At 37.9% G+C, this 12,388-nt stretch overlaps 1 protein-coding gene across 1 annotated transcript; it reads left to right on the top strand.

Moving 5' to 3' along the window:
• The first annotated feature begins 4,155 nt into the window (after positions 1-4,155).
• On the top strand, positions 4,156-11,161 carry LOC134666965 (acetylcholinesterase-like). The gene is made up of 4 exons (XM_063524275.1): positions 4,156-4,207; positions 7,586-7,728; positions 8,047-9,317; positions 10,972-11,161. The coding sequence occupies exons 1-4, from the start codon at positions 4,156-4,158 to the stop codon at positions 11,159-11,161; spliced, it is 1,656 nt and encodes a 551-aa protein (XP_063380345.1).
• The last annotated feature ends 1,227 nt before the right edge of the window (positions 11,162-12,388 follow it).

Below are 12,388 nucleotides of genomic sequence, written 5' to 3' on the forward strand. Positions count from 1 at the left end.
AATTAATTAATTGCTGTACGTATCTATTACGTATTTACTAGTGTCAGTGAGCTTATTGCATCTACATTGTATTGTACTTGTGTACGAGATATGCCCACTATTTCCGCCCACCATGGAGCCGATGCCTGATGGTCCCCTGATGCCTTCGTAGAGCTACCGGCTCCGACAATATAATAAAATAAATAGGCTACTTGGAATTTATAAATTGACATTTAGAGAATGCAAATTGAAAGTTACAAACTGGCTGGTTACATTGACATATGAAGAAATCGAGGATCTCCTTTCAGCGCATTCATACACACACACACACACACACACACACACACACACACACACACACACACACACACACACACTCACACACACTCAGCACTCACATAACATACATATTATAAACTAAAATAGGCATGTGCACATTACTTTATTTTCTTATATCTATTTTTGTAAGCCCTTATCTTCTACTTTTAATGTGCCTCATAAATTACCACTGTCACCACTTTAATTACTGTAACGTTATCACTGCAACTTGTATTTCCGGGGTGAGGGCCTGGAGATCTGTAATACAGGTCCAACCTAGTTCGGACTCCAGTCCCTCACAAAGGTTATTGTAAAAATAATATAAAACAAAAAAAAATGTTGTAAAATTATCCTTTGTGAGGTGAAATAAAAATATTTTATTATTTATTATTATTTTGGAATTCACGGGCCTACAAATCCCGGTCTTTTGATAGGCTTGCGTGGGGATATGGATCCAACACGTAGAGGCCGTTTGGAGAGATTTGATATCATGTAGAACGCCTGCTGGAACCCATTCACGGGTACATCAATAAATATCCGTGAACCGGTTTCAGCAGGCATTGGAAGCTATTGTAAAGAATATGGTCAGAATACTGGTCTATGGTTTAAGTTTGGGTGGAAAAAGACTGGGCTATTGCAAAGAAGTCCGGACACCTGCCATAACACTGTTTGCACAAGTTATCGAGACAGGTGGTGACTCGCCACTCGTTAGATGGGCACCTGATGCGCCATCGTAAAGACGGCCAGGTGCAACACCGACGTGAGCGGCTCAGGGGTGTCGAGAGGTGGTGCTGCGCTTTCTCCGAAGTTACTCGCGGCGTTATGCCCTTTAACACTTCCACCCCTGGAGCATATAGCTCTAACGACTCCTCTCTGGACGGCCAATGAAGGCAAGCCAGAGCTGAGAGTCCTGCGGGTCCCCTTGGGGTCCACTCCGGCCGACGAAGACACGCCGGAGACGGAGACCCTGACCGACTCTCGGGAGCACTCGGGTCCGTGGGGTCGTTACTCCCCAACAGCTCGCCACAAGCTGCCCTGCGGGCTTATTATTATTATTATTAATATAGGTATTGCGCCCTACCTGTAATTACGGCTGCCCTATTGTATATTCAACCTGGCTACGGCCCTGGTGAAACTGTATACTTCATTAGTTTGATGTTAGTATGACTAAAGAGACTATTGAAAAAGTACTTCTTGAATCTTGAACGTTACATTACAACCGTTATATCGAAAAACATTGTTAATTTGTTAATATCAAATAGTGAATAGATTAAGGCGTTACTTCGCGGAAATCCATATTAATTAAAACCAAAATATTACCGTAAAACGGGGTGAGTAGGTTTTGCGGGGAGAGGTGGGTTATGAATGCGGAGAGAAGGTTTGAGAGGGGGGTGAGAAGGGATTTTAAGGCTACTGCTACAAAAATAATGTATTCCAATTTAAAATGGAGGTATAGTAGTACGCATAATAAAAAAAACGATCCATCAATCGTCCATAATCCCTCTCGTATTTGGGGTGAAAACCCCTCTCACCCCAAATACGAGGCACTACGGGGTGAGGTGGGTTTTCCTCTTTATCGTCAAAGTTATGAAATAGAACTACCCAAAATAAAATTAAAACTAGAATACAAACGTCCGGAATACTTATTATATACACCATTCAGTTTTCATATGTAAAAATTACCCCATTTTACGATACTTTGCTAATAAGCGTGATGTAGAGCAGCGATGTCATAAACAGCGCTTAAAACATGTCAAATCGGGTCGCTCGCATTTCCACCCACTTTTTATAAACCCCCCATTTGCCAAAACAAATGAAAGCAAAAACGCACGCCCTTCAGTTAATTAATAATTTAAAACAAAACGCCGCGAATGACAAATGAAAGGGTCGCAACAATACAATACATGTCACTAAACACAAATAGGTACGTCAGTTTGAAAAATAAATTAACTTGAATAATTATGAACATTGAATTACGAGAAAGTGTGTTGAAAAAAATATCAGTAATATAGTTATTTTTTTACAAGGGGGCAAAGTTGTTGTTTAACCGCTCGTGCTATTATTGATACCCGCAGCAAGCGAAAGATTCCAAAATTTAACCACGAGCGTAGCGAGTAGTTCGAAAATGGAATCTTGAGCGTTGCGAGGGTCTCAAAGCACGAGGGCTAAACAAAATTTGTCCCCGAGTGAAACACACAATTTTTCACCACACCAACACGAAGCAAATATTAAATGTAAAATATCAAACAAAATCAAACCAAATCAAATCCAAATGTATGTTATTAAATATTTATCATCCAAAATCATCATTTAAAAGCCAATTCTACCAGCGAATACAAGAAAACAACTCAAAATTTGCATTTGATTACTTTGCTTCACATGTGAATAAAATGCATCTTTGCTATCGGTTTTTGAAGTATAAAGTAAGCCTTTCCGAGCTGGCGTGGTGAAAAATATATTATCAGTCTGTTCAGGTTCAAGAAATAGGACTCAGCTGGGTCTACCGGGTGTGGCCTGTAATATGAGCAAAAAATTAAACTGTAGGCTGTAATCCTCATACTGACCAACATTTGTTCAGCGACTTTTAAAAATATAACTTGTGGTTTGATTTTTAAAACACTTTAAAGTTTATTCTAAGACGCAATGTATTGTGAATTTTGTTATGTTTAAGGCGTGACAAGCATCGTCAATCACAATAATATGGCGTAGCGATGACGTCCATTGAAGATAATATTTATTTTGTATGAAAAATAGGGAGTCTAAATACTTCATAATTTTTTTAAAGTTGTTGAACATAAGTGTCACCGTTTGAGGAGTACAATCTATGTTTTAATTATTTGCTCGTGTTACAGGCCACACCCGGTATATTGGGTCGCATAATCCAGCTTCCAGCCTGGGGCACTGGAGGCCTTGGTCACTTTTTCTTAGTATATGACATTTATTTCAGTTTATAATAATTTATTGTTGTTATGTAATGTTACGCATAAAACTCATTTCGAAAATACTCTTTGTTTCAGCTGAAGAAAAATTATGCGAAATAATTTTATACGTAACATTACATTAGGACAACCAATTATTATGCGACGAGATCGGCACCCATCAGCTTATTATTAACCTACGTCAGGTTATATTTAACCAATGTTCGTCTTAAATAAGAAGCGCTGGTGGCCTAGCGGTAAGAGCGTGCGACTTTCAATCCGGAGGTCGCGGGTTCAAACCCCGGCTCGTACCAATGAGTTTTTCGGAACTTATGTACGAAATATCATTTGATATTTGCCAGTCGGTTTTCGGTGAAGGAAAACATCGTGAGGAAATCGGACTAATCCCAATAAGGCCTAGTTTCCCTTCTGGGTTGGAAGGTCAGATGGCAGTCGCCTTCGTAAAAACTAGTGCCTACGTCAAATCATGGGATTAGTTGTCAAGCGGACCCCAGGCTCCCATGTGCCGTGGCAAAATGCCGGGATAACGCCAGGAAGAAGTTCGTCTTAAATAAGTAAAATAAGCATTTTATCTAACATTAGAGCGGCCATACACGGACTGCTCGAGCAGTAACCCAGTGATCAACATACGGCTCGATTCGAGAAATGAATTAGATCTCTACTAGACGTCAACAAGTTACGATATGGATAATTTAAAGATATTTTTAAGATAGATAAATTTCAAGTCAAATTTGACGTTTCCGCGATTCTGGAGGTCCTCTTGAACGATTTCGACAAGTTATGACTTAGATATCCAAGGCACATCTAGTCGATATCTAATGTAAATCTAGTTGATGTCTATATCGTCTCTAGATCTTGTGATTATCTCGTTTCCCGAATACGCGTGTTACACGGACTGCTTGTGCAGCTTGACCGCATGATGATATTTCACCGCGCAGTCAACCGCCCGAAGAAGTTCAACTGCTTGAGCGGTTCGTGAATGACGATTTTGTATCGAAACTGCAGATTACCCAACGGCGACCGCTTGAAGCTGTTGGCACTGACTGCTCAAATCAGTCTGTGTATGGCGGCCCTTACATTACAGTCACAACCGCGGAAATGTGCGCGTCGACGTCGACACGCATTCAACCTGCGGGACACCTGCGGGACGTTTCCGCGACATTGTGTGAATGGTCTTTATCGACTGTCGCGTTTGTTAATACTTATAAGGTTAAACCAAGAAAAGTCTGCAGCGATTTTGATAGCCCACGCAGTGCAAGTGTTATTTTAAACGTCAAACATATATATCTATGAAATTATGACGTATTAAATAACACTTGCACTGCGTGGGCTATCGTGTATTGATAGGGCCGTGTTGTACGGTTGCGTTTGTGGCCCACAAATGGTCTCGCCGGAAGACCAGCGCTGACTTCAGGGATTATGCGGAGGCGGGACTTTTTCGTGGTAAACTAGATACTCTATGCTTTAAATATTATTTTTATAATACGTTAGTATGAAATGTAGTTTTAGTTTGCCATGAATATTTATGAAATTCTTCTTATTCTTATTCTATCAAAATCGCTGCATACTTTTCTTGGCCTAACTCTAATATATATGTTACGGGCAATGTTAGAAGGTTGATTAATATATTTAAATTGGTTGCCCTGAAAACCAGCGGCATGGCTAAGGACATTAGTCATCGGCATATGCTGAGTGGCATCCATTTTGGTGTCTTGTACTAGAATAAGATGTAATATAGGTTAAGCATGTATTTCAATACCAAATAAACCATTTCTATTCTATTCTAGTCCTATTACGTAGGTCACTCGATAAGTTTTGAGATACAGAAAAACTATTCAAGATATTAGCACTATTTATATTACATTTTTTCAAAATACTCTCTATCATTTTATATTCAAAGTTCCATTCATCTAAACCAACTTTGAAAACATTTTTGCCAGTCTTGATCCGATAGGGCAGAAATCGCAACTTCATCAGTTTGTTAGAGCAAACGCGGGATCTAACGACAACAGAGCTTCCTCACTCCAAGATATTGATGTAGGATTATATTAACGCCCCCGAATTGACCACTAGGATCTTCTCTAGGTCCTTGTATGTTATTTGTGGATCTTCTCGCACCAACATTTGAGTAGTCCACACGTTTTCTGCAGTTACTGCTGTTTGCGGGCGACCACTTCGGTGGTCATCTTCGAGGCTGGTTTTACCCCTTTTAAATTCGTTGAACCATCTAAAAACTGTTGCCCGTGAAGCAGCAGAATCTCCTAACGCTGACTGCAATCGATGCAAACAGAATTGTTCAGATAAACCAAATTTAAAATCATAAAATAGCATAGCACGCAAATGTTCGCGGTTAAGCTCCATCGTTTCAAAGAAAAAACGCGGGAACCGTTTTGGAAAATGACTGTAACATATTTTAAATTAGAGCGAATCGGCAACTTGTGTTCTATTTTTAAATAAATTTGCTTTTTAAAAACATATAATTCAGGTGCGTTCCATTTTCGAATTACGAGCACCTCAAAACTTATCGAGTGACCTACGTAAACTTAAGTTTACCGGTATAACTAGTATTACCGAAGTCTTTTCGGTAAAGTCCGAATGGCTACAGAACCCTTAAATTTATGTTTAAATCGTGATTACAAATAATCCTCGAGTCGTGATTTTGTTTCTCGGTTTAACATGTAGTTAATTATTTATCAATATCTGAATGATGCAAGCAGTTGAACTTAAACCACGAACTAGAGCTAGACTAAGAGCTAGTTTCGGAAAATGGTACCTACGTTAATGAAAGCTGCGAAACTACTGTAGTTAGTTTACTACATTGTGACTGCCCTTATTAAAAGGAGGCTAACGCAATTTTTTAATTTTGGGTAAATAGAATTTATAAACGTTTTATAAAGGCAAATAACATGTAAAAAACACGGAAACTACACTATAGTTATAAGGATAGACTTTAAACAAAACTTTACTAGGTTAATGTTGGCTTGATAGAAATAAAAAAAAACACGAAAATATGTCTATGTAACTGACTTTTTGAGTTCTAATATACCTGCAAATCATAGCAGTACCTTTATTGTAGTATAAAATAGCTAGATAGTCGAGGGGCTTGACGGGAAAACTTTTAAACAAAAGTAGTAGTAGAGTTATTGAGAAAAAAATACATAAACCCGCGCGACGTCATCTCCCGTCGCTAGTTTCTTGCGGTGCAGCTTTACGCTAACTGTCAAGTTTTAGTTCATCTGCCATTTTCCGGGCCCAGCTCTCTGTGTATTGGAGAAACTAGAACTAGTAAGCAAATAACTAGTTTGAGACGCCCGAAGCGAGTACGAGAGACAGAGTTACCAAGAACGATCAGTTGAAGCAGTAATAGCATGTACTCAGTTACGGCTCGGCCACGACATTTAGCGATTTGCGACGGCGGGAGCGATAACCATAGGTTGGAGCTTGACACAGCGATCGGACCTTTCGCTTCAACCTATGGTATTCGCTCCCGCCGTCGCAAGTCGCTCAATGTTGTGGCCGAGCCGTTATGAATTATGAAATAAACAATATTAAAGTGGAATATCAAAATTAGTCATGTTAAGCAGAAAATATCTGCTTAGCGTTACAATTAAAGGGAAAAGAAATGCTTGGTGAAAATATTCGCTGGCAACGGACAAGTCTCTATAGTTCAATAGAGTGGCAGTCTGGTATCCCGGAGTTGCGACTTCGAGACAGAGAATGTTTAGTGTTCATTACAGATTGCCAACGAGTTATCTCCCGAGATGCTATAGGCAATGGAAGTCTGTTCATGGCTCGCAGGCTATAAGTAGGTACCTACCAGCTACATTGTGACGGTCACGATGAAGATAAAAACAAGCCAAGAGCCAGCAACGAACTCATTTCATCAAGGAAGGAAATTGGCGGCACCCGTGTCAACATCGCAGAAGAAGCATCTTCAACAGAAATCCAGTCGACCATGACAAGCAATATCTACTTATACTCTATTCTCAGAAATCACATGTCAATGTTTATTGAAATTTCGTTTGTTAATCCGGTATTTTTATGTTATCTATTAATAATTTCACAGCAATTAACCCAGGCTTCACTACCAGGTAATACATTTTTTTTTCTTTCAAACTGTCTGTGTAATTCAACTGTTTGCCGGTTTGCCGTATTGTCGCGCAACAAATTTTAATTTCCGACTTATTTTCCTATGAAGCGGTGGTGGCCGAGTGCATATGATGTCCGACTTTCATTCCAGAGGTCGCCGGGTCAAATCCTGGCACGTACCAATGAGTTTTTACACAAGACAGAAGACAATACAATCTAATAGCATATCCACCGTGTCACTAAACATTGTGCTTTTACAGAACTTACAGTGGACCTTAAGTTGCTCAGACCCATAGTGCATACTCCAGTAGGGAGCTATCGGGGGCTTCGGGCCCAAGACGGGAACTACTCTATGTTCCTCGGTATCCCGTATGCGATAGTGGACCCGGACAACGTATTTGGTGTGAGTAAATAATAAAAAAAATCGCTCTAGTCTCGTTTGGGTGCATTTTGTATCCGGTATTTTTTTATTCTTATCCTTCTGGTATGAAACGACTTACATTTTTTCCTTTATTGTTACCTAAATTCTTATCAATATTTTCCTTTAAACGTAACACCAAAATATTATTTTGGTAAATAAATAAACATAAAGCTATTGTGATGTCACTTATTTACCATTGATTGTTTAATTCTAGTTTTATTTTCAATGTACAATAACTGTACCAATAATATAAAATATAACATTAACTAATGATAGCCAAAAAGACATGTTAAATTTCAGCCTCCTATTTCACACAAATTTGAAGGGATATATGAAGCAGTCGACGATACTGCAAGTTGTCCACAAGTTAAAGAATTTAACAACACTATCACTGGGACATTGGACTGTCTTCACGTCAACATTTACGTGCCAAACAGCCCTACTATTGATAATCCCTTGCCTGTTATGATCTACATATTTGGGGGAAATTTCGAATTCGGAAATGCAGGCAGATACATATATGGACCACGCTTCTTAGTAAGGCATGACATTATTCTCATTACGTTTAACTATCGCGTTGGCCCATACGGATTTTTTTGTCTAAATACTTCTAAAGTACCAGGAAATCAGGGTTTGAAAGATCAAGTACAAGCACTTCGGTGGATTAAAGAAAATATACGATATTTTGGCGGAGAAGACACCAAAATCACTGTAGTGGGACACAGTTCTGGTTCAGTAACGTTGGATTATCATCAGTACTTTCTACAGGAACAGCTTTATAATAGAGTAATTTTGCAAAGCGGCGTTGCATTATCTCATCATATTAATGAAGATTCTGATCCTGATCGAGATGCTGCTATGAAATTAGCAAAACAATTGAATTATTCAACACATGATATTGACGATGCTTTATCGTTTCTAAACAAATTGGAGCCACATGAACTTATTGCTGCAGCAAGGGATTCTGGTGTTATTTTTAGACCGTGTGTTGAAAAGCAATTCGAGAATGCTAATAACTATATAACGAAATACCCTGCTGATTTGAACACAATTTCTCGTAGAGATGTCGATGTCTTGATTGGTATTACTAACGACGAAAGCTATCCGTTAGTAACTATGGACATAGAAAAAGGTAAGTATGAATGCGAAGACTTCGTGTCTTTGGTTTTAGAGACTCTTTTCGAATTTAAAAATGAAAGTAAACTTTCAAACGAAATGAATAAGATTGTCCGGTTATTTTACTATGGTGATGATGTTCAGTGTGCAGAAAACAAGAGACCGGAAATGAATATCCATGCTGATTTTACATTACACAGTCCGATACTAAGAACTGTTAGTAAATATTTGGAGAGTGGCGTGGACAATACCTACTTCTATATGTTTTCATTTGCTGGTGAAAGGAATTTTCTCAAAGATGGCATTAAAGCACCACTTACAATGGATGGTGCTTTTCATGGAGATGAGGTGGGATATCTATTTGACATATCTTACATGAAAGAGCGTTTGCGTGATGAAGATATGTTAATTGTAGACAGGATGACCGAACTGTGGACTAATTTTGTAAAATATGGGTACGTGATTCGATTTTTTTTTGTTAATGGTAACATCTCAAGTCTATTTTTCTAGGATAATTGTTGTTTAGGAAGCAAGTAAGGTTTACTTTGGCACACTTATAGCATTGTATAATATATTTAATACTACAAAGTTAATATAAACATGTTTAGGTACACAACCGACCGTGGTTCGTACAAAGATCCACCTCCGGTAGTTTACAATAAGTTGCCAAAATTTATAATAGAGGCTGTAAATAAGCCTTTTCAGCTTAGTTATTTTAATTGTAGTTATTTTTAGTTTAATATTATTGTTTATGTCTTTTAGGAATTTATATTAATAAATACATCCTTCCAAGCTTTGAATAAAAATTAAAATGACTAATAGAAAAATGTTTTATAAGTTATAATATACCTATATATTGAATACACCGTGAAATTTTAGTGGTTGTTTTCCCGCGGCAGGGCGATTTGCTATCGGTAGTACTTTCGAATTATGATAGACAAACTTACGAATAAACTGTTTTCCAAAAAAAAAAAATTACAAAAAAAAAACCTAAACTCGAACAAGCGAAAAACAATAGTAACACACTAAAACTGCAAGTCGACGACAGTTCCCGATATTGTAAACAGATAAACAAATAAACAAGCACATGTTACTTTTTTAAACTGTGTAACAGGCTAGAGTGCTTTACTGTTTGACAACTGAAATTAAAATTTACTTAGACTGTTCTATGACTGTTCCTTCACGATTAACAGTTGAAATAAAACCTTTTTATTAGTTTGCCATTACGTTGTGTCAACTTTGGTAAATCGAATAATTACATCCTCTTCGCTTATTAAACTAATGTGATAACAGATCCTGTCAATGTCATCACTGTTATTTCTAGTAAAATGGATCGACATTACGAATATTCTAATTTAGAGTACGTCGCGATGGTGCAGCTGTACGCTAGGGCTAACTACGACTCCCACGCCGCCCGGCGACTTGACGCGGAACCGGACCATTTACAGTCGCTGCGTCTTCGGGGGATTTTAAACCCCCAAGTTCCACACGGACGAACAATTGTCGCCGCAACACAGCGGCTGCTTAACCACGGGCAGTTTCAAACGCCAGCACATGCACAGGGCAGAGGTGATTGTGTATTGAACGTGGCGGATTGCAGTTCGAACAATTATTGCGGTATCGGGAAGTTTAAGTGTTTGTTTAAGTTTTTGATCATTAAAAGCTTGATCTTAACTTGTTATGTTTACTTTTAAGAATCTGCAAACTAACTGCACGTAAAATGTGTGAAGGAAAACTAAATGGAACTACTTTTTAGGTTATTTTGTTTCATTCACTCTAAAGAATTAGTTAGGTACTACTGCAGTGCTACTACTGGTGTAAGGTCACTTTCGAGTTTCGTTCGACACATTTATAAATCTGGCATTTCTTAATATTATTTAAAAAAAAGATTACACATCGACTGTATATCGATAGCAGAATCATTTCGTTGCGGGAAAACAACCACTAAAATTTCACGGTGTATAAAGAACCATGAATGTGAACCAACGTCCATTAAAATTCTAAGAAATAGTGCGCAATTGTAGAAATAGAACACTTTGCTTGTATAGGCAATAGCCTGTCCGTGTTCATAATATATTCATAAGAAACCAATTCATATCCTTATTTCAGAAATCCAACACCGAAACCGTCAAAGTTGATTCCTCTTCAATGGCCACGGGTAACCCAGGACAAACTGCCATATTTGGAGATAAACACTGAACTACGCTTAGGATCAAGACCGATGCACGAGCGGATGAGCTTTCTGGACCTTCTGTACAAGCACATTGGACAATACCAAAGGTGGATGAGCAAGGACTGAACAATGAAACATCCCATTTGCAACAAGAAAGTATATAAATAAAAACAATGTTTTACTTCGTTTTATTTAAAAGTAATGAAATCTTAAAAGAGTTTGAATTGCAAACGGCTGGTTGTTTTATAGGTACCTACTAGGTACTACCTAGTAAATTATTTATTAATATTCGAATGATGCAAGGAGTTAAAACCACGATACTTATAGAACTTTTTATTGCTAGCTGCTGAAAATGGAACATAAAAACGAGAGCTAGTTTCGTTGCTTCTAGTTAGATTCTTATAATATCCTTATTAACCCTCTGCGACTGATGTGCGGTCTATCAGACACCACCAAATATATTTTTTTTGTTGATATGTCGGCGTACGGGCAGATATAGCTCTGTCTCGCACATTGCCTTCCTCAAACGACTCGCGGCATCGGACAGTGATGCCCGAGCGGCAACGTGGTGCATGCACCGGAAGACATGAGCTGCGGGTGTCCCACAGACGTGAGCACAGCAATAAGTCCTGGGTCTGACAGACCTCACCTCATAAAAATGTGTACTTCTTCATAGTAATTATGGTGTCTATCAGACCTCACCTCACAAAAATATGAATGTTTTTATAGTGTCTGAGAGACCTCACCACATAAATAATTATATTATACATGGCTGATCGAGGCAAATCCTTTAAAATAAGTACCAAATTCAGGACTGATTAGTGCTTTATTATGTCTTTAGATTTTCTTTATGTTTTTTAGGTATAAATACCTAAAAAAAACATAAGGATCAAGGAGGCGGAGCTGAATAGAGTCAAATGGAGAGAGCTACACCGACAAGAGACTTACTCTTACGACGAGGTATAAATACAATGTTCAAAAGAAGGAAAAATAATTAAGTTACTTGAAGTTGTTGATTGTTAAGATTTTTTTAATTTTTTCGTTAGCCTAAGTACAAATTGTAAGAAACTGTGATGTCATTAAAGTTTATTAAATATTTTTTATGTATTTTATTTTAAACCTATTCTACGATTCAATTTATTAAATTATAAATGGAATGATCGTTATATACTTAAAACAATAGTTACCATTTTGCCAATAGTTTATTTTTAATAAATTATCGAAAATGACGTCTGATAGACACCTCATCAGTAGAATCTCTAAAAAATTCACCACAGTTGCAGAGGGTTAATAGATCCAGCCATCATGCAGATGTTAATTGTAGGAAATCAGAATACTTAACAGTTAGTAAGT

Source organism: Cydia fagiglandana, chromosome 8, assembly GCF_963556715.1.
Source record: "Cydia fagiglandana chromosome 8, ilCydFagi1.1, whole genome shotgun sequence".
NCBI lineage: Eukaryota > Metazoa > Arthropoda > Insecta > Lepidoptera > Tortricidae > Cydia > Cydia fagiglandana.